Consider the following 22,775-nt stretch of genomic DNA (forward strand, 5'->3'; position numbering starts at 1 on the left):
TTTTGTTCCGTCAATTATAAATAATTTTTTAAAATATTAGTCCTTATAACAAAGTACATTTAACCTTTAACTAATTGATATGTATGTTTTAGTCTCGTTAAGTAGGAAAATATGTTATATTTTGGATTATTTTTACCATCAAACATGAAGTAATAATATAAATTTAATAAAACATATATGATTAAGTAGTGAACTGATTGATAAGATAAATTTTAAAAATTAATAGTATACGTTTCAATTAGTTGAAGGTCAAATATATTTAATTAAACACCATAAAATTAAAACAAAAATTTATCAATAATTAAGGAATAAAAAATGTTATTATAAAAAAGTGTGTTTGTAGTAATTTTCCCTTTTGAATTCTCATTCTTGCAATTTTCCATTGTGTTAAATTAAACCATGAGTTTGAATGAGGAAGTCGCATCTTACCTTATAAAAAAGTTTATTGGAATTAGAGTTGGGGGAGTAGTGTTTGAAAAGATAGAGGAAGAAAGTGTATACTATTTGTTAGACGGCAATTATATATATACTAGTATGGGGTCGTTTGGTAGTTGATTAGAGTTATGTAGATTTTAGTAATATAGAAATTAGGTATGAGTGAATGTATGTATTATTTTATGCAGGTATTAGTTATGCAGGTTTTAGTTATTCATGTATTAGTTATATACTAGTTACAGTAGCCCGTGCTAGCACGGGCCAAACATATATTTTTATTTTTTATTTTAATTTATGTGACATTAATAAAATTTTAACGGTCAAACAATTTTTTTTATGTTCTTTAAATTTTAAGTTGTTGATTATTGTGGTTAATAATACTTTATATGTAATTTTCAATATTCTCTTTGTCCCAATTTATGTGTCATTGATAGAATTTCGAAAGTCAAGCCAATTTTGTATATGTCTTTTAGATTTTGAAGTTATTTAATTATTATGAGTTATAGTACATTTTACGTATATGTTACTTTTTCTATCCCAAACTATGTGACATTTGTAGAATTTTGAGAGTTGATCAAATTTTTTGTATGTCCTTTAAATTTTGAAGTTGCTAATTATTGTTAGTACGTTTCATGTTATTTCAAATAACATATGTTATTTCCTCTATCCTAATTTATATGGTGCTAATAGATTTTGAGCTTCAACCAAAATTTATAGATGTCTTTATAGTAATTTAGGGTTTAATTACCTCTTTTTGATTTTTAATCCATTAATATGCTTTCTTCACAATTATCAGTAGAGCTACCTTTCAGTGTTGATGGTTTAGCAACATACCCTTAAAAGAACAGACCAACGAAAGCTTCCTCTTATTGCTTATTGTGTGTATTATTAAGTAAAAAGTATTCTAATTAATTCTACTAAAGATTCACTAATTGAATGCTGAGAGAAATTAATTAATGTGAGAAAAGTACTGAAAGAAAGACTTAATCTTACTCCATCCGTCCAATAATTATTGTCTATTATACTATTTTGGAATGTCCTACAATACTTGTCCACTTTATGAAATTAATGGATAGTTTACCCCTTATCATTAATTATAGTCATTTTTCAATTATATTTTTTAATACATTATATTTATTATATTTAAAGAATGATATCGTAATATTACTCTTTTATTTATAATTTCTTAAAAAATATATAAATTCAATATTGGAGAAATATTATTGGAAAGAGAATAGTTGATATCAATCACCAAAGCAATACAATTAAGTAATAATAAGTGGGGCCCATGTTTTAAGAAAGTTGTGCGAATTTTTTGTAGTTTTAAGGGGACAAATTAGTCCAATAGATACAAAAAATGAAATGATGCACTACTCCTTTAACTAACCAATTGAATTACATTTTTCATGTGAAATTACAAAAGTAACATCTGAGGATTTTTTTGTCAATTCCCATAAACGGGAAGCTCCTCACATTCACTCTTATTAATAGTAGTAATATATTAATTTTCAAAGTTAAATTAGATTGTATTAATTTGATATTTTAAATAAAAAAAATTAAATATGCAAAATCTATACAAAAAGTTCTATAAATTGTAATTTTTTGCATATGAATATGATGAAAAAACACATTGTAAAATATTAGTTAAAATTCTTATAGTTTGACTCTAAAAAGGAAATCATAACAATTAAAAGTGTGTAGAGAGAGTAATAAATAGGTAATTAAATTTCAAGAAGTTTAAACTAAAAGGTTGAAAAAAAGAACTAGATAGACAACATATATTGAAAATTGAAAACATTGGGCTCAAATGAGGTCTAACTTTTCGGCTAATAAAGTAGTAGGTAATTAATGGTGTTAAATTGTCCAATAATATAAATTTTAAAGGTACAATCATAAAAGAAGAATGTACAACACTATCTAAGCACATATCATCCAACACTTGTCATGTGTTAAGTAGTAGATATTCACACTTATTACTATATATATATATAAAATAAAAATAAATAATAAATATATAAAATATGTAGATATTCATGTGCTAAGTAATAGCTATTCCCACTTATTATATATAGTAATATTATATTATATTATTACTATATGTAATAAGTGGAAATATCTACTACTTAGCACATCCAACACTTGTACTTTTCAAATTTTACCGGTGACACATAAATTGGGACAAATGAAATAATATATATTATTTGAAAATTTCTTAGAAAGTACTATAAATTACAGTAATTAACAGCTAGAAATATTTCAAAGACAAAAAAAATTGATTGAATCTCAAAATTTTTTTAGTACTACATAAATTGAGAAAGAAGAAATGACTTCTATTATTTGAAAATGGCGTAAAAGTATTAGAAATCATACAATAAGAATTAACAATTTAAAATTTTAAAAGACTTTAATGCTTTATACTTATTCTATTTCCATTTTGGACAAAAATATCCTCCCAATATGCATATTTTTTTAAACAAAAAGTGGGACCCATTATTGATGTATTGAAGGATGCTTTGGTAATTTTCCTATGATGAATTCGTTTTGTTTGTTGTTTAATTTTTAAAAAATAATTGTATAAAATATTATAAATCACAATAATTATTTACTTAAATATTCAAAAGATATAAAAATATGTAAAAGATCTGATTAAGTCTTCAAATTTATCGGTGACACATAAATTGGACAAATGAAATAATATATATATTATTTGAAAATTACTTAGAAAATACAATAATTTACAGTAATTAACAATAGAATATTTTAAAGAAATTTTTTTTGATTGAATCTCGAAATTTTATTAGTACCACATAAATTGAGAAAAAAGAAATAACCTTTATTATTTGAAAATTGCGTAAAAGATATAACAAATCATACAACAATAATTAACAATTTAGAATGTTAAAAGACATAAATTTTTTTTACCATAGTTAACAATAATTAAAAATTTAAACTATTTTAAATTAATATAGATTTCCAGAAGCAGATATATTTTACAAAAAATATATTCTTTGAATATAGATTTTTTTTATTTTTTAAAAAATAAAATTTATATATTTAGAAATTAATTTAAAATATCTACTACTTAGCACATCCAACACTTGTCATGTGCTAAGTAGTAGATATTCCCACTTATTATATTTGTATAAAATATTATAAATCACAATAATTATTTACTTAAATATTCAGAAGATATAAAAATATGTAAAAGATCTGATTAAGTCTTCAAATTTTATCGGTGACACATAATTTGGACAAATGAAATAATATATATTATTTGAAAATTACTTAGAAAGTACAATAATTTACAGTAATTAACAATAGAATATTTTAAAGAAAAATAAAAATTGATTGAATCTCAAAATTTTATTAGTACCACATAAATTGAGAAAGAAGAAATAACCTTTATTATTTGAAAATTGCGTAAAAGATATTACAAATCATACAACAATAATTAGCAATTTAGAATGTTAAAAGACATAATTTTTTTTTTTTTACCATAGTTAACAATAATTTAAAATTTAAACTATTTTAAATTAAATATAGATTTCTAGAAGCAGATATATTTTACAAAAAATATATTATAGATTTTTTTTATTTTTTAAAAAATAAAATTTATATATTTAGAAATTAATTTAAAATATCTACTACTTAGCACATGAATATTTACTACTTAGCACATCCAACACTTGTCATGTGCTAAGTAGTAGATATTCTCACTTATTATATATAGTAATATATAATATTTGTTAAACGATAAATATATATATGCATTATTTGTTAGTTAACTAGAGTGTGTATGCACTATTTTCTTCTTAACAAGGAATGTTTTGCTCCCCTTTTATTTTCCTTCATATATTAACAAAAAATATATTTTAGTTTATATAGCATAGTTAATAATCATTTTTGGACTAATATTATTTCGTATATTTATTACTAATATAATTTTATATTTTTTATACATACCAAATACTATATCAAAAAAACAAAAGTACTTCAAAAATCCATACCATAATACTAAATTGTGGTGTCAATTTTTATTTTATTTCGATCTGATAAATTTGATGTCACTCCTAATAAGTACTACCACAAATCAATAATTTCTCTCGCCTTGTGGGCTTGTGGCCACTGCACTTTCGAAGCTATCTATTTACTTCATCCGTTTCAATTTGTTTCTCCTATTTTAATTAATTTGTTTAAAAATATTACATTTTTTTTTTTCTTTTTTTGACATATCTTTAGTTTCAGCTTTAATTTTCACATGCATATTTAAAATTAGAACTGTCAAAAAGAGTCGGCCCAGCCTCCATCAGGCCCAAGCCTCGAGGGTCAGGGAGTTTGAAGGGCTAGGGCGGGCCGGCCCTTCATTTAGTAGGGCCTGAAAATGCTCAGCCCAACCCAACCCTAGAAGGGCCGAGGGCTGGGGCGGGCTAGCCTTTCTGTTTTTCTTTTTTAATTTTTTTTTCTTTTCAAACTTATAATTCTATAACATCAAAAAAATGAGAAGTTTTTCAAATCAAATATGACAAACAATGATGTTGTTTCAATAACACTAACAAAAATTTAGTGTAATTAGCATGTATCTCGCATGTTGGATATGCGAGTGAGATAAGAGAGTGACAAGCAAGATAGGAGGGAGGCGAGGGCGCGAGATTTGTATATGCATCCTAGATACATGCGAATTTACTTAGATAGAGTGTATCTAGAGCAAATTAACCCAATTTTGAGTCCATATATTTCGAGATACTATCTAGGTACGAAGATTTATAATATTACAACATAGCGTATATTCAAATAATTAGATTATATACTAGTGAGATTATTGTAAATTACTCTTAGAAAAATGTTTGGCCCATGGGCCGACCCCGACCCAGCCCCGATCAAGCCTCAAGGGCCAAGGGCTTATATGGGCCGGGCTTATAAGCCCTAGTTTTAAATGGGCTTGAAAAATTCTATCCCAACCCTACCCCAATAACGGGTAGGGTTGGGCCGGCCCCATGGGCTAAGCCCATTTTGACGACTCTATTTAAAATTAAAGAATTAAAGGATACTTCGATACATTTAACACATATAATTAATTTGAGACGACAATATTCAAAATTCTTTTTTATTTTTTTAAATTTTGTATCAAGTGGAATAATTTTTTTTTATTTTTTGGTATGAAAGAGACATGAATAATCTAAGAACAAATTACAAAGAGCATCAAATGATGGAGGCAGAGATTCTTTTCTCAACCCACCAAACATTTCTCCTTCCTATATTTGGACCTTTCTAGCATTTCCCACTTTTATGACTTCCTTTATTCTCTCCTATTTTCTAAAATAATTATAATTCATAATAAGTAAAGGATAATTGATTTTCAATTTTCTTAGTAATTTACTTTGTGATGAATTTATAAACCATCTAAAGCGGGGCTAGAATTTGAAATTTAATTATTAATTTTAAATTTATCATTGTATTTACAGTTCATCTGTACTTTAATACAAGATATTAACAAAAGTGATAAGAATTCAAACTCATTCATAGTAATATCGCTCCACCCTTACGAATAAGAAATGAAGAAAATCAACAAATTAAGTAAGAGATTCCTTTGGAAATATGCTTCCATATCAGTTTAATTTATGAGTCAAAGATCAAGTCAGAGACTACTAGTTATTTTACTGAGTGATTTTCTCAATAAGGACGTTGGAAACTTTAAAATAAAAAGAAATTTTTTGGCTTAATCCAAACGTTCTTGAGCCAGAGATTGCGCCCACTCTCCACGCCATTCTAACTTTGGTATACCATCTCATTCCTAGTATCCAAAGAAGGGCACAATTTCAATTCAACATCGATTGTCACTCTTTTTCATAGGAGTAACAACGTCGAGCATTTGCCCCTCTTTCACTTTTAAATAAAGTATTTTCTATGATCGCATCAAGAACAACGTATAGGATACCAACACATAGTATACCAACATCATACACCTAACAATGGTCAAGTAATATAAAATTCTCATAAATTTTATGTATACTAAAATTCAATTATTTGATTTTGATGTAATGCGATCAATTATTTTCTCTCATAATTTGTACCACATATTTTTCTCCTTGTGCCAAACAATACTCCTCAGTCTTCAAAAGTGGAAGCAAAATTACCCAACAAAGTATTATAGGAAGGGCCACTTCTATGTACCTATTTCTCCCCCTTTTTAAAAAAAATCTTTAATCATTCCTAAATATAGTCAAGTTGGCAAGTTGCATTTTTGGCATGAATATTGTGACCTTTGGCCTAGGTGAAAGATGGAGTCACTTGGACTTTAATTTTAATTTCTCATGTCAAGTGGTTAGTGTTCCTCAAGTGCTTTACAAAATCAATTGACGTCCTTTCAATTCTCCACTATGTCGTTGGTATAATTTGAAGTTGATTTTTTTGTTCCTAAAAAGTAGTAAAATTTACATACTTTCTCAAGTTTTTTTTTTTTTTTTTTTAAATAAAAAATATTCTAATTAAGTTATCATGAAAGAAGAAATTATCTCAAGAGTATAAATTTTTTTTTTTTTTTATATATATATATAATATCAAGATTTTGATATAAATTTCATATTGATTTTACCTAATATAAATTTCCCATTGGTTTGACCTAATAACAATGACTAGATACCGAGTAAATGTAATTTTAATTTTACTTCAAAGTTAGAATTACGAGATATATAAATATAATCTAAAATTTAATATCAATATCCTAATCTCGATAATCAAGTGACTCCAAACTTTTCAATTATGAGTGTTGTATCAAATAGGAATAGAGAATACATAACAACAACAACATATTTAGTATAGTGTCACACAATAAAGTCTGAGAAAAATAAAATATATGTAGTAATATAAACACATCTACCTCAGAAATAAAGTAAAACAATTATTTTCGATAGATCCCTAAAAATACATCATTTTCAAAAAGAATTCCCTATAGAATTGGGGAGTTTTTTTTTTTTGGATCATTTTTTCCCATAGGAGGGGGAAAGTGTATGAATGAGTCCATCAGTTTGTCCAATCAAATGGAGAACATAGATATTATTCAAGAAAATGATTTGACTAATATAAGTCGAATGATGAGTAGGCAAGTAGAATATACTCAATTTTTTTGACTATTCATATTGAGTATAACACCACATTATATATCAACTTTATGTGAAAAGCTTGTTACGTTATTCAGGATTTGTGCCCCCCACCAATCTCTTCATCCATTTTTTTTAAAGGATAAATATATTCCCGTTCCTCCACAATCTTTAACATGAAATGAAAAGGACATCTTCGATTTTGCGCGAAATATTTATAATAAATTAATAAATGCATGATATTAATTAATATATGTTTGTGTATTGTCAAGAAAATAATATATGTTTGTACTTTGACATGTCTTACTTAACCATATGTAATTAGTTGGATCAATATGTATTTTGAATAGGCATAATATGTAAACATGATCCTTAACTTAACTTCAGCAGACAACTATATATGTCTTTCAACTTTGATTGTGCACAAGTAGACACTTAAACTTGTAAAAAATTGAACAAGTAGATACACATGTCCTACATGACATAATACACGTAGGATGCCATGTAGGACACCAAATAGGACACAAAATTTTCATGTAGAATGTCATGTGTTCATTTGCTCAATTTTGTATAAGTTTAAGTGCACACCCAAAATTAAAAGTCATAGTTGCTAACTGACGCTAAGTTAAGATTCATATTTATGTATTATGTCTTTATATTTTATTAATATAGTTTGGTATAAATGCTCGGTAAAATATTTTGGGTTACCTTTTCACATCATGTAGTGATCTAAGGTAATATTTGACTTTTTCGTTGGTCCACTACTTGGTTAAATTTGCTCTCTAGTGGCTCTAGATCAAGAATTAGAAATATATATTGTAACTTTTCATTTATAACCAAGTGGTAGAGAAATAGTTTGCATTACCAATAATGAAATGGGTATAATGTTTGATGAAATGATTATACGACGGAAAATCAAATCTCACTAGTAACATAATAGAAGTTTAAGTTGTCAATCAACTAACCTACTAAAAATTAAAAAAAAATAATATCGCTACTAAAAATCTACAATTTTTTCTCAAACGTTTTCATCAAAACACTTATGGTAATAAAAATTCGTCAAAAATAGTTTCCAACAAACACATTTTTGTTAGAATAGAAATCAGTAAGAAATTCGCTTATTTCTATTAGTGTATATTTTTTGTTACACATTATTGAGCGACTTAGGTCACAACAATTAGAAATTGTTAAATTACTTTATCCATCTCAAATTATTTATCGTGTATATTTCTTGTTACACATTATTAAGTGACTTAGGTCATAACAATTGGAAATTGTTAAATTACTTTATCCATTTTAAATTATTTATCGTGTTTTTTCCGCACCTCAAGAAAAAATACTAAATAATCACCAACTACATCTTATGAAATCTGGAAAATATGGCAGTGTCGATTCTGCAGAGATTTGAAAGCATTGAATTTGTCTAGAAAAACTTATAGAATTTGCTTAATTTTTTCCAATAATTTGCAAATCAATAAATCAAATTTAACAGAGAAAATACCATTGACCAATGTGGGAGGCCATTTACACATGTCAAGGTTTTTGACACGTGTCTTGACAAGGCTAGAATGTGACACGTGTCACATTTTGCTGGTTAACATGTGTCATGTTCTAATTGAGTGACCATTTTTTCATTCACTTATAAATACTTTATTATGTATTAATCTAATTATTTATCCTCGTTCTAATTTGTTGAAGTTTTCTTATTACTATATCCTATAGGTTTATTTTAATCTTGAAAAAACACTAGACATTTACTTAAATAAAGTTTGTCAAAACAATGCCTAACACTCTGTTTAGATGTTTGTTACATATTGCTTCATAATGTATTATATTATATTATTTTAATAAATACAATATTTAAATAAATTATATCGCTCTCTATAGATGCTTCTAGAAAATCAAGCATAAAATATATTTAGTGCAGTGTAGTTTAATTTTGCCAGAAATGCACATGCAATAATTGCTAAAATATGATTTCTTAATTTGCTTCTGTTTGATAAACTGTCTAATAGTTCCAAGACATTATAATTAAACCCATATGAATACAGCTTGGTACCAATCCCATTATCAAGATTCCTGTTTGATATGAAAATCTTTAAATTTAAAATAAGAATAATACAATTTTGTAAGATTAATCGAGTCAGAAAATCAATTAAGATTCTTCGTTAAGCTAAATTAAAGTATAAGTAGAACTACTATATATTATATAGTAACTGCCAGCTAGCAGACAAAATATAAGATTTTAAGTGATTATTGAAATTGCTTTGTTAATCACAATACACATGCTTTAATCTTAAAAATTACCCAAACCTTGCGTTGCTATTAAGTATCTACATGTCACATTTATGTAGCAAATTAAGAAAACACTTATTAATCCACTTAACCAAGATGCATAATTTAGAGAAGGATAAAGTAAACTAGCCTGCATTTCCATTTATTTTTTTTTGAGGAAAGATGAATATGATTACTCAATACCTCGACACATTATCTCAATTTGTTCCGATTGAAAATCTGAATGCATGATAAAATATTTATATTAGAAACTTTTAATTCAAATTTAGGAAAATCTTTTAAATTGATTTTCAAGTGTTCAATATGTAGATACGTTAAACATTTAAAATATATCATCGTCTTTAATTATACCTATTAATTTCAATAAACTGTAAAATGTTAAAGTTATTTTAATCGAGGCTAATGCTTATAACTAAGGAAGATGTCATATTTTATGTGATTAACTTACCTAATAGACGTTTGAAAACACGTGAATACAGTTTACCATTCACACACATTGAACAAACGTTTGTTACTCTGTCTGTTGAGAAAAATAACATAACTGAAAGCACTTTGATTTGAGCTTTCCATCTTACTATAATACATGAGACATTTTATCATCATATGAATATAATAACATTTTTAAGATTGCCAGTACAAATATTATGATATATTCAAAAATTAATTTATTTTTTTTATCTCCACTCAAAATAAATTTACATAAATTAGAACGGAGATGGTATAATTTATAAACGGCCACTTCCACGCCAGCTTAATATAATACTTTCACAGTAACAATATTTATTTATTTCTTTGTTGAAAAAAAGAGTTGCTTCGTTGTCCATTACTACCTCATTAACTAATTATAATTAAAACATAAAAAAAAATGGAGTATATGTGATTGGAAGAAAATTACTCATAGAAAAGACCCCACATCATAGCATTGACTATATTTACATGTCAATCTACTCTCTCCATTCAATTTAAGTATCTTTTAATTCGACTGTGCACATAATTTAAAAAGTAAATGTAAATTTTTGAAATTTTATGTTTTTAATTAAAAATAGGTGTAAATAAGACACTTATAATAAATTATAAGAAAGTACTTACTTTATTTATTGGGTTTGTGACCTTTCTTGATTGGTACATACAAGAATCTTGGGGATGGTGGGCACAATAGTGTAGGATTTGGCTCTACATTTTATTACCCTTTGGGGACACTCCCATATGTATTATACTTTTTTATTTTATTTAATAATTAGAGGGGCCAACAGAGGACCCTTTTATCAGCTCTTTTGCTCAATATAGAATTATGATTAATGGAAGACAAAGAACCTGCTGGAAATTCCCCCCCCCCCCCCCCCCCACCCCCTACCCAAAAGAAAAACTGTCCAATAGGTTGAAGTATATCACAAGTTTTTTTAAAAATAAAATAAAATATTCACAATCACTATCATATTTGTCACAGCTTATAAATTATTCAGCAGATATAAAGTACGTTAGACAAGTCTTATATAACAGATTTGACTCAAAAAACATTAAAATGAGATCAATCTCGAATCATTAATGTAAAAGACTATCCTCCGAACTAGTTTAGTAATCACAAAAGACGGTATACCATAAGGTTGATAGACAAAAGATAGTGACTCTCATGTTTGAGTGATATTTGTCCTTGAAGTTTGAACTCCACCTGCCTATGTTGTACCTCACTTTCTCTGTTTTATATTAATTGTTCATATGATTAAAAATAGTTATTCTAAATTACTTATTAATTAATAAAATTAACATAAAATTAATTAATTTTATTTTTATAATTATTTCTTTTTCTTTTTAAAGTGTAAATAAGTTTATGAAATTTTTGAAAAGTTTCTTAAAGAGTAAATAAGTAAAATTATCCTTTTTATTTGTAAATTTTTAAGAGGCATGTAATGAAGAAAATAAACGACTAATATAAGACGGAGAAAATACTATCCACTCTGAGCACTATCCTTAAACAATTTCTCCTGTCTGCTTTTTATTCTCCTTTTAGGTATTTTCTTGATTCTCTTTTCCCTTTTGAGTATTAATTTCCTAATATTGTTGTTTAATTGAGTATCTTTCACATTTAGCCGCAAAATGCTTTTTCCAAACAAGTTCTATAGAGAAGTAAACCTTGTTTATTTGGTAACATAACTAAATTATATTTCTGATAAATAAAGTAAAGTTAAAAAAAAAATCTTTTGGAGTGTTCTGATTTCTGAATGAATTAAAATTTGGTCAGTTATATTTGATGAGAACCATGAAAAAGTAGGAATCCATATTTTAAGGTGAATTTTTTGTAATTTATGCTATTTCGGTATATTTTTCAGAATTTGGTGTAATTTCTAAAATGCGATAGAACGTTTTTATTATTTCTGGATAAACTTTGTTTTTTTTTTATAGTTTCTTTCACATGTAATTGATAGAATATTAAAATATCTGATAGAAGTTAAAACGATTCAATTTTAACAAATTTAAAGAACTAAAATTGTTCACAAGTATATTTAAGCAACTACTTCTAACCATTATTTGGAATCCAAACAAAGTAATAATTTTCTAAGAACTTTTCTTATTCCAAAACAGTCAGCAAAACACAAACTGCTCTTCAAATAGATAACTTTAAGAAAAACTTTTCAGAAAATATTCTTGAAAAAACTTGAGCAGGAATATATATGCAAAAAAGTCCTTAGAAATATTCAAATATACCAAAAGAATTACAAAAACTCCATAGCATAGTAAATTATATTTAGACTAAAGAGACACCAATTACATACCCTTCAAGATATAAAAATATACATATATATTAAATCTTAAATATACTTAACAATGAAATTTATAATTTTGACACTCATCAACCAAACACATACCCATCTAATCAGTAGTGGGGACTAAAGAAAAGCAAATAGATTCAGTAGAAAAATATTTTTGAAAATTTTGACTCCGTCAATGAGCGAAATTAGGTAGGTTGATGTCACATACAATTATTCATATATGATTAATGGAGTATCAATGTTAACAAAGTGATTGGTTGACATAAAAAAAGAAGCAAAGAAAGTTACTTCAAACACACGTTAGGAGCAAATAATTGGTGAATGGAAATGGACAAATAGCTACTATATGTGGGAAAAAAATAACTGGAGAAATGATCTAATCAAAAGCACAAACTTAACAAATATGCCATAGAATAAACAAATTTATAATTCATGTAATCCTACAAAGCAAGGTAATAAAAAATAAGATAAATATAAGTAAATTACGGTGAAAATTTAATTACCTTTAATTGAAATCTTTCTTTCTATTAATTAATCCATTGTCAAACACATAAACCCCAAAAGGCAAAAGCCAATAGAAAGAACGAAAAAAAAAAAAAACGAAAAAAAAAGAACACTTTTTTTTTTATAGTTTGGATAAATCACATAATTCACCTGTGACTTACATCACTACTATCACCACCACCATTACCGGCCTCACGAGCCAAAGTTTCAGTAACAGAAGCCAATTTCTGAAGGTTCAATTTCACAACTGTATCAGCGAAAAGGCGTGTATCTTCCTCCGTATTCCCTTCCGGTACATCTACAACGTACGATTCCAAAACAACCGTCCAGATCTCTCCATCGCGTTCCAATCCATGCACCGTCGTAACTGACCGGTAATTCCTCAACCGGTGTTCTCCGCCAATGATACTAAATCCGGTGACGTGACGGTCATCGTCTAATATATCTAACCGTTCGGTACTGGTAGCGGCCGGTAAACCGGAGATGACGGTGACGTCACGGGTGGATCCGACGGCCATACGGAAGTCTTCACCTACCGAACAGCTTTTGATGAAGTGCTTGTACGTTTGTGGCTTGTCGAACCGGCGAACGACGGTCCAGACGGTATCGGCCGGCGCGTGGATTCGCTGCGCGACTAGGGAAGAGCATTGGCCCGAGTTGATTCGGTATGAGTGGAACTCAGCGATGGATGAACTTAGCTCTTGGAATTCTTCCGGAGTTAAACCGGGTGGAACCGATAAGTGGTGAGTCGTAATTGTTGATGGAGATGAACCGGTTTGGGAACCCGGTTCAGATCGTTGATGAACTGCGTTGTCTAATGACGTTTCCGGTTTATTATCCATTGAAGAAATAGAGAGAGGAAGGAGATTGAAGAAATGGAGATGGAGAAAGCGAGAGATTTTATTTGTTTATATATATGGGTGAGATAATGAAAAAAAAAGGGGTAAAATAGGAAAATCAAGTTTTAAAAAATATTTAAAATAATATAAATAAATTTAGATAAAATCAAACAAATAAACACACTCTTTTATATGATTTAAGCTTGAATCGATTATTTACATGTTCAACTTTATATTATTAATCTCTAGTTCTACTAATGGTGCTCACATTGTGTAGGGAATATCTAGTCTAGTCTTTAATGTGCTAGCCTCAAGTCAGTGTTGTACTATTTTTATTTTAATTATTATAAATACTAATTGTGGGGTGCAGGAAAATTTGTCACATAAAGAATTAGAAAAAATAATGAAAAGCCATGTGGGTTCCTGCCATTTTGTCTGAAACAAATTGATTGCCAGCTCGGCCATCTCCAAAGTCAAGCCCATAATTCATTCTCTATTTTTTCTGTTCAATTTAATTTTTTCATAAGTCAATCGCATTCATTATCTTAGTTTACTTTTTTATTATAAGTATTTGCTTATTTCTGTTGTTTTCTTTTAAAAAAAAATTGGCTTCAAATTAGTACTCACAAAGTTTCTCCATGACGAACTCCTTTTGACTTTAGGATATAAAAATGCACTTTCTCTACCATTATTGTCTGGCCGTTTGGTAACTAAATAAAGTTAAATAATAGAAATATACTGAATGAATTAATTACCAAAAAAATTAATATTATTTATGTAATTATTAAATTCAAAATTTAGTTATTTATGTATTAGTTATTTTATCATTTATCATGCATAAAATAAGAAATAGATTCTCTTAAATAGATTCTCTTATATTATGCTAGATAATGTTGCCTGTGCTATACACTGGCTCAATAATATAAATGGTATGTTTTGGAGTTAATAATCAAATTTTTGAAGCGATTGTTTGCGTGGATAAAAGAATAAGTTTTTTTTATCACAAACTTGTACTTTCTTTGACGCTATTTAAGGCATAATAAGACTACCCACATACAACATTTTGAAAATATTTTATGTTGTCAATTATCATGATTTATAGTATTTTTACGATAGATTCACTTCAAGAATCAGTGGAATTTTTTGTATTTTTTTTCAAAACATATTTTATGTTGTCAATTATCATGATTTATAGTATTTTTACGCAATTTTTAAATATAAAAAAAACTAACAAAAAATAAGACAAATAAATTAAAATGGACCCAATATATGTTATTTTTGTTGTCTCAATTTATGTGACACAAAGAAATTTGGAGAGTCTTCCAAATTTTCATTTTTAAAAAAAATGTTTTAAGTTATTAATTATTGTGATTTATAATATTTTTATGTAACTTTCAAATAACGTACATTACTGGTCACTTTGTCCTAATTTATGTGATATGGATAAAAATACAAAATTAACCTTTTTAAAATGTCTTTAAGATATTTTAAGTTTAATTATTATTATTTATAATACTTTTTTGGTAATTTTAAAATGATATGTGTTATTTTTTCTGTCCCAATATATGTGACCCTGATAGAATTCTGAGAGTCAACCTATTTTATTATATAGCTTTTAAATATTTTAAATTGGTAATTATTGTAATTTTTAATGCTTTTTAAGTCATTTGTAAATGATATATGTTGCTTCCTTATTGGGACTTTTCCATTTGTGACACACACACACAAACACACACACACACACACACACACACACACATATATATATATATATATATATATATATACATATTATTTTAAAAGGGAGTTTATGTTCAAGATTGGGACTTTTAAAAGGAAGTTTATGCCCAAGTATAATATATAATATTGAAGATTGGGAAAAGTCCCAATCTTGAATATTATATATTATACTTGGGCATAAACTCCCTTTTATGATGTATGTGACACAGATAAAATATAGTGAGTTATTTAAATTTACCTACATTACTGGTAACTTTGTCCTAATTTATGTGATATGGATAAAATTACAAAATTAACCCTTTTAAAGTGTCTTTCAGATATTTTAAGTTGTTAATTATTATTATTATTTATAATACTTTTTTGGTAATTTTAAAATGATATATGTTATTTTTTCTGTCCCAATATATGTGACCCTGATAAAATTATGAGAGTCAACCTATTTTATTATATATCTTTTAAATATTTGAAGTCATTTGTAAATGATTTATCTTTTTAAGTCATTTCTAAATAGATCAGTCAATTTATTTTTTTGTGTTTTTTAATAAATATTTTAAGTTGTCAATTATCACGATTTATTGTATTTTATACATAATTTTTAACGATAAATTAATTTGAAGAATCAATCGAATTTTTTTATATGTATTTATTTTTAAAATATTTTATGTTGTCAATTATCATGATTTATAATATTTTTACGATAGATTAACTTCAAGAATCAATGAAATTTTTTGTATCTTTTTCAAAACATATTTTATGTTGTCAATTATCATGATTTATGACAAATAAATTAAAATGGACCCAATATATGTTATTTTTGTTGTCTGAATTTATGTGACACAAATGAAATTTGGAGAGTCATCCAAATTTTCATTTTTTTTTAAAAATGTTTTAAGTTATTAATTATTGTGATTTATAATATTTTTATGTAACTTTCAAATAACGTACATTACCGGTCACTTTGTCCTAATTTATGTGATATGGATAAAATTACAAAATTAACCCTTTTAAAATGTCTTTAAGATATTTTAAGTTGTTATTTATTATTATTTATAATATTTTTTGGTAATTTTAAAATGATATATATTATTTTTTTCTGTCCCGATATATGTGACCCTGATAGAATTCTGAGAGTCAACCTATTTTATTATATATCTTTTAAATATTTTAAATAATTTGTAAATGATTTATTAAGATAATGTTTAGAGGAAATATATAATTACCCCATGGAACTTGTACCCTTTTTTTAAGTAGACACCTTAAGTTTGCGGGGGTCCTATTACCCCACGAAACCATTCAAAAGCACAGTAAATACATCATTTTGACCCATTTCAAACCCATCAGTGTTGTCACGCAGGTTGGGTGCGTCAAGGAATAAAAAAACAACATCCAACCAATGTTAAAATGACATGTGGCATTCCCAATTTGAATTAGCTTCTTCATTAAATAGACCACCTTCTCAAATTCTCCATTGTTAGCCATTGGAGATCTGCAATTTCTCACTTTAATTACTTTTTTTTTGTTTAAAATCTGTGAAATCAATTTCCTGTGATTAGGTTTTGAGGGAGAGATGTCAAATGAAAGACTAACGAAATACGCATCAAACAATGTAAAATAAACTAACGACTAATCACTACAAAATTCACTTACAATGTAAAATAAACTTTTTCTCAAAGATTTTTCAAATAACTAACCTATGAGCCTTCACTTCTTCGTTCCGACACCACTATTCAACAAATTTCAACCTACAATGTTACCAACTAGCTTCGCCTCATGAAGTTTCTTAGGGTTTTGATCGGTCAAAGAGAGAGAGACGAGAGTAGGTGAAAGTGAAATGGGTTGGAAATTTCTTAGGGTTTGGATTATGGGTTAAAAAATGAATGGGTTAGGATAAAATCCGGCCTTTGTTAAATGGGGTGGAGGTGTGGCACACGCTCTTGGATTGAGAGCACTGATGGTGAAAAAATGATGTATTTGTTGTGCTTTTGGATGGTTTCGTAGGGTAATAGGACCCCCGTAAAGTTAAGGTGTCTACTTAAAAAAAAGGTATAAGTTCCATGGGGTAATTATGTATTTCCTCTAATTTTTAAGTCATTTGTAAATAGTAAAATGTCCCATCATAAACTTCCTTTTATTATATAGTAGAATAGAAAATAATAAGAGAAAAATCTAGTAATTCCACATGTCAAGTTAATGGGTAGCCTCAACTCCCACTTATATAATAAGAGAATGAGAGGCAACCTATTTTATTATATATCTTTTAAATATTTTAAGTAATTTGTAAATGATTTATTAAGATAATTTTTAAGTCATTTGTAAATGATTTATTAAGATAATTTTTAAGTCATTTGTAAATAATAGAATGTCCCATCATAAACTCCCTTTTATTATATAGTAGAATAGAAAATAATAAGAGAAAAATCTAGTAATTCCACATGTCAAGTTAATGGATAGCCTCAACTCCCACTTATATAATAAGAGAAAACATACGTTAATTATGTAAGTTTCTAAATTATAAACTAAGCATCATATTAATCTTATATCTTCATGATAACTACCTCCAAACTAGCAAATAAATATGATATTACTTATACAAAATTTAATACTTGCATAACACACCTTGAAACCTACTACCAAACATTCCGCCCATACTTCATAAAATAACTTTAAAATCACGAAGCTTATAATTCAATACATATAAATGCTTAAAGTAAGGTAGACATTCACCAATCAAACTATGTCAATCGGTGTTGTTAATATGTTCGCCTTTTATTCAGAGGCGATGTATCATTCATTGTTGGTGTGAGTTCAATTGAATTTACAATTTTTGATATAAAGTGTAAATTTATATATAAAAATATATTACGTTTCAATAATAGTAAATACAAATTTTTATAATTTTATAATTTAATAAGTTCAATATTAAATTCTCAAAATTTGAACTAATAAAATTTTAACCTTGAAGCCGGCTACGGCCTCTGAAAAGGGAATTTTTATATTCTCTTTTATATATAATCACCTATTTGTAGAGTACCTAACTCATTCACTATGCTACTTTCTTTTAAATATAATAAATAAAAAGAGATAATCCTCGCCAAGCCCTTGACATAATCTAGTTGGCTTAGATTTAATTAGTTTTTTTTTTTAAAAAAATAATAATCTATATACTTAGTTCTTTATGATTATCCCCGAGGCAAGAACTAAAATCAACTGTGAACTTCATCGTTAAATTCCTCATGGTTAATAGAAAATTTGATAATCTGTGGTTAAGTAAGATTAGCAATGAATCTTATGGTTTAACTACATACAAAATTAATCTGTCACTAATTTATACTATATTTTTTGTGGTGCACCGTGAGTGATATTCATTAACCATTGAGAGAAGTTTTGAAAAACACGTTGAACTTGGTGCAAATTAATAGTTTCGTCCTCGAATTATTGACAATCTTAAAAACAGTTTTTTATTTGACTAACTATACTTAGATACACCCCGATCTACCATATGACATAGCAAGTACGTAGTCTCAAACTTTTGTAGGAGCATGGAGTCTTAATAAAAAGTCGAGAGAAGTGTTGAAAACATTCTTAAACTTGACGAGAATTTAGGGGTGGATTTAACTCATGTTGCAAAATGAGTGTATATTTAAGTTCAGTTAGTCAAGTAAATGAGTATTTTTAAGGCTGTCAATAGAGAAATAAATATTTTCGTCTCTTCGTAGAATTAAAGAGAAGAGTTGGCGTCCACGTCACTCCTCGGATGCTCCAGCTAGGCAAACCACCTTTAGCTTAATTATCCAGTACAAAAATTGCACAATAAATTCCAAATAAATAAATAAATAAAAACCAGCATAAAAGTATTATACTTTTCCCTTCATCCAAAAGCTAATTAATTAATTTATAATAAGCAAATTAAAAAAACAGGCATTTGGAATCGTTTGCCCATCGTGATTGATAAATGTAAATAAATTAGCTTTGGCCTTAAATTTTAAGAAAGTGTGGAGAACAGAATACAACATCTTCATCCATTAAAAGTGTAATTGTCTAATGTTTTGTTTGTTCTTTTTCTGTATTTATATATTAATATTTTTTCTTTCTTTGGCTTCGAATTGGTTCTTGTCCATTACTTTTTCTTTGACTATGTAAAAAAGTGGTGAAGGAATATTGGATATGGATGCAAAATGAAAAATGTATAAACCTTTGATATAACTCCCTTGATTCATTTTACTCATATTTTATTTTTCACGTTTTTAAAAAATATTAATTAAAAAGGTAATTTAATCAAATTATTCTTATTATTTTTCAATTATAATTTAACACTATTCTCTTTTTTTACTACATTAATTTGTTTTCCTATTCATCAAGAATAAAAGTGAAAAATAATAATTAATTAGAGTATATTTTGATTTCTAAAAAAATGACAACTATTTTGGATTAATTATTATTACTCCCATAATAATGGTGTTTTATCAAAATCAACCTTTGTTCGTTACTTGTCCACTTGCATTTCCCTAAAAAGAAAATAAGAAATGAAGTAGATATCTCACTATAATATTTATGACTATTCAAAAAAAAAAAAAATTGAAAAATGATCGGTTTGAGAAATCAATAGTTAATGACATGGATAAAACATGAATTTTTTTGGTCTTTCTCATCATATGCTAAAGTGAAAAATAAAAAATGAAAATTTATTTTTTACTGTGGACAAGTAAAAGCACAGAAGAAATCTCAACATATAATGAGATTTCCAACTACACACTTAAATTTTTCGAAAGTTCTATCACCTCCCTGAATAATTTAAAAATGAAATAATTATACCCTTAAAAAGTCATAACCAGATCTATGGTGGCATGTGAGTTTCACGCGTTTGACACATCATCAAATTATTATTTTTTCAATTTTTATATTTCTTTACCCTTTTCTTCTATATTCTTACCCATCCCTTCAAACACCCAAAGTATTTTCACCATCACTAGAACACCATAAGTCCATGAAATGGGGCTTTAAGGAAGAAAGGTGAATAATGATTTCAGAGCTCATTCAGAGATATTCGGGTTTTGCTCATTCGAAACTTAAAAATCAAATTAAAAAAAAAGTGAAGGGGGAGAGAGGGAGGGGGGGGGGAGGGGAGAGAAGACGAATATGACGGAGTATTGTCATTAATGGTGGTCACCGAAGATAAGCAGTCCTCTCAAGGAAGATAAGAAGGAGGAGCCTACGATGTCTTCCACATCATCATCTATGGCGACGACAATTTCAAAGAGGAAGAGACCGATTCTACGGTAGTTGATGGATTAACAAGATTAATAACGACAATTTTTGAGATATAGTTGATTGATTGAGATTTGAGATTGATAATTAAAAGATATATTAGTAAAAAAAATATTTTTTTTCGGTGGGTTCAATCGGATTTAAAGTAAACCCATATTAATTTTTCTCAAATCAAATCCAAAGTATCTTGGGGTGATATAAATATATGTAAATTTATCTCAATTGATTTAGGTTGGTTGGTTTTGCAAGAGTTTTATACGAGTTTGAAAATTTGTTTGGAATCAACAATAGTGAAGATGGTGGCAACGAGTGTGTTTGGTATGAAGGAAAATGTTTTCCATGGAAAATGTTTTCCTAGAAAATGTTTTCTTGGAAAACAAGTTGATTTTTGACTTATTTTCTCATGTTTGGTTGGTGAGTAGAAAATATTTTCCGAAAAAGATTTTTAGTGTTTGATTTATGAATGAAAAATGTTTTTGAAAAATTTCTTTTATTTTTACTAGAGTAGAAAATAATTGTTGAAATTGAAAATATTTTTTAAAAACAAACTTAATTTTTTTTGGGGGGTGGGGGGTGGGGGGTGGAGGGTAGGGGAGAAAAATTGAAATTTTGAAGTTAAAAATATTTTTTAAAAACAAACTTAAATTTTTTTTTTTGGGGTGGGTGGGGGTTCGAGGGTAGGGGTGAAAAATTGAAATTTTAAAGTTAAAAATATTTTTTAAAAAACAAACTTAATTTTTTTTTTTTGGTGGGTGGGGGGTCGAGGGTAGGGGTGAAAAAATAAAATTTTGAAGTCGAAAATATTTTTTTAAAATAAACTTAAATTTTTTTGGGGGGCTGGGGGGGCGTGGGGGGAGGGGGTCGAGGGTAGAGGTGGAAAAAATGAAATTTTGAAGTTGAAAATATTTTTTAAAAACAAACTTAAATTTTTTTTTGGGGGGTGGGGGGCTGGTAGGGAGGGGGGGGGGTCGAGGGTAGGGATGAAAAAATGAAATTTTGAAGTCGAAAATATTTTTTAAAAACAAACTTAAATATTTTTTTGGGGAGTGGGGGGGCTCTGGGTAGGGGGTCAAGGGTAAGGATGAAAAAATGAAATAATATTTTTTTAAAAACAAACTTAATTTTTTTCTTTTTGAAGGGGGTGGGGGGCTGGGGGGCGAGGGTAGGAGGTGGGGGGTGTAAAAAAATAAATTGAAATTAGAAATATCTTTTAAAAACAACATTTAATATTTTTTTGGGAGGGGTGGTGGTAGTGGTGAGGGTGGGGTAAAAATATTGAATTTAAGAACAAACTTTAATTATTTTTTTTGGGGGGTTGGTTGGGGGGGGGGGGGGGCTGGTTTGAGGGTAGGGATCAAATAAATTGATTTTTTCAACAATTTTTTTTTAATTAGAAGTTGGAAGAGAGTTTTGAAAAATGTTTTCCTTAAGTTTTGAAGAGAAGTCATTTTCCTTAAATTTGAGGAAAATGAGTTGATTTGAAAAACATTTTCCAAAACATTTAACCCAACCAAACATGAGAAAATTGGAAAACATCCTTCATACCAAACACACCCAACATCAAGACTTAGAGGTGGTGAAAGATTTGTTTATATTGATGGAGAAGAAAGAAAATAAATAATTAAAAATGCATATATTTATTGAAAAGAGATATTAAAAATAAAGTTTTAATAATATATTTTGATGCCCAATCTCCCAAAGAGAGTGAAATACACTCACTATGCCAGCTAAGCATTCAAAGAGGTAATTATTTCAGTTTTAAATAGTACAGGGGATGATAGAACTCCTGTGAAGTTTAAGTGTGTAGTTGAAAATCTGAATATACGTTGAGG

General features: G+C 27.7%; 2 protein-coding genes across 2 annotated transcripts in view; both read right to left on the minus strand.

Moving 5' to 3' along the window:
- Positions 1 to 22,775, minus strand: part of LOC125826958 (acetylornithine deacetylase-like) — a 291,462-nt gene that overhangs the window by 232,189 nt on the left and 36,498 nt on the right. The window lies entirely within an intron of this gene.
- On the minus strand, positions 13,110 to 14,004 carry LOC125826947 (abscisic acid receptor PYR1-like). The gene has a single exon (XM_049506298.1). It carries the CDS (start codon positions 13,939 to 13,941, stop codon positions 13,246 to 13,248), a length of 696 nt encoding a protein of 231 aa, XP_049362255.1. The 5' UTR covers positions 13,942 to 14,004; the 3' UTR covers positions 13,110 to 13,245.

Source organism: Solanum verrucosum, unplaced genomic scaffold, assembly GCF_900185275.1.
Source record: "Solanum verrucosum unplaced genomic scaffold, falcon-dt-bn FXZP01000060.1, whole genome shotgun sequence".
Taxonomy (NCBI): domain Eukaryota; kingdom Viridiplantae; phylum Streptophyta; class Magnoliopsida; order Solanales; family Solanaceae; genus Solanum; species Solanum verrucosum.

Excerpts from the sequence above, each read along its gene's own strand:
- LOC125826947 (XM_049506298.1), bottom strand. The coding sequence starts at position 13,941 with ATGGATAATAAACCGGAAACGTCATTAGACAACGCAGTTCATCAACGA.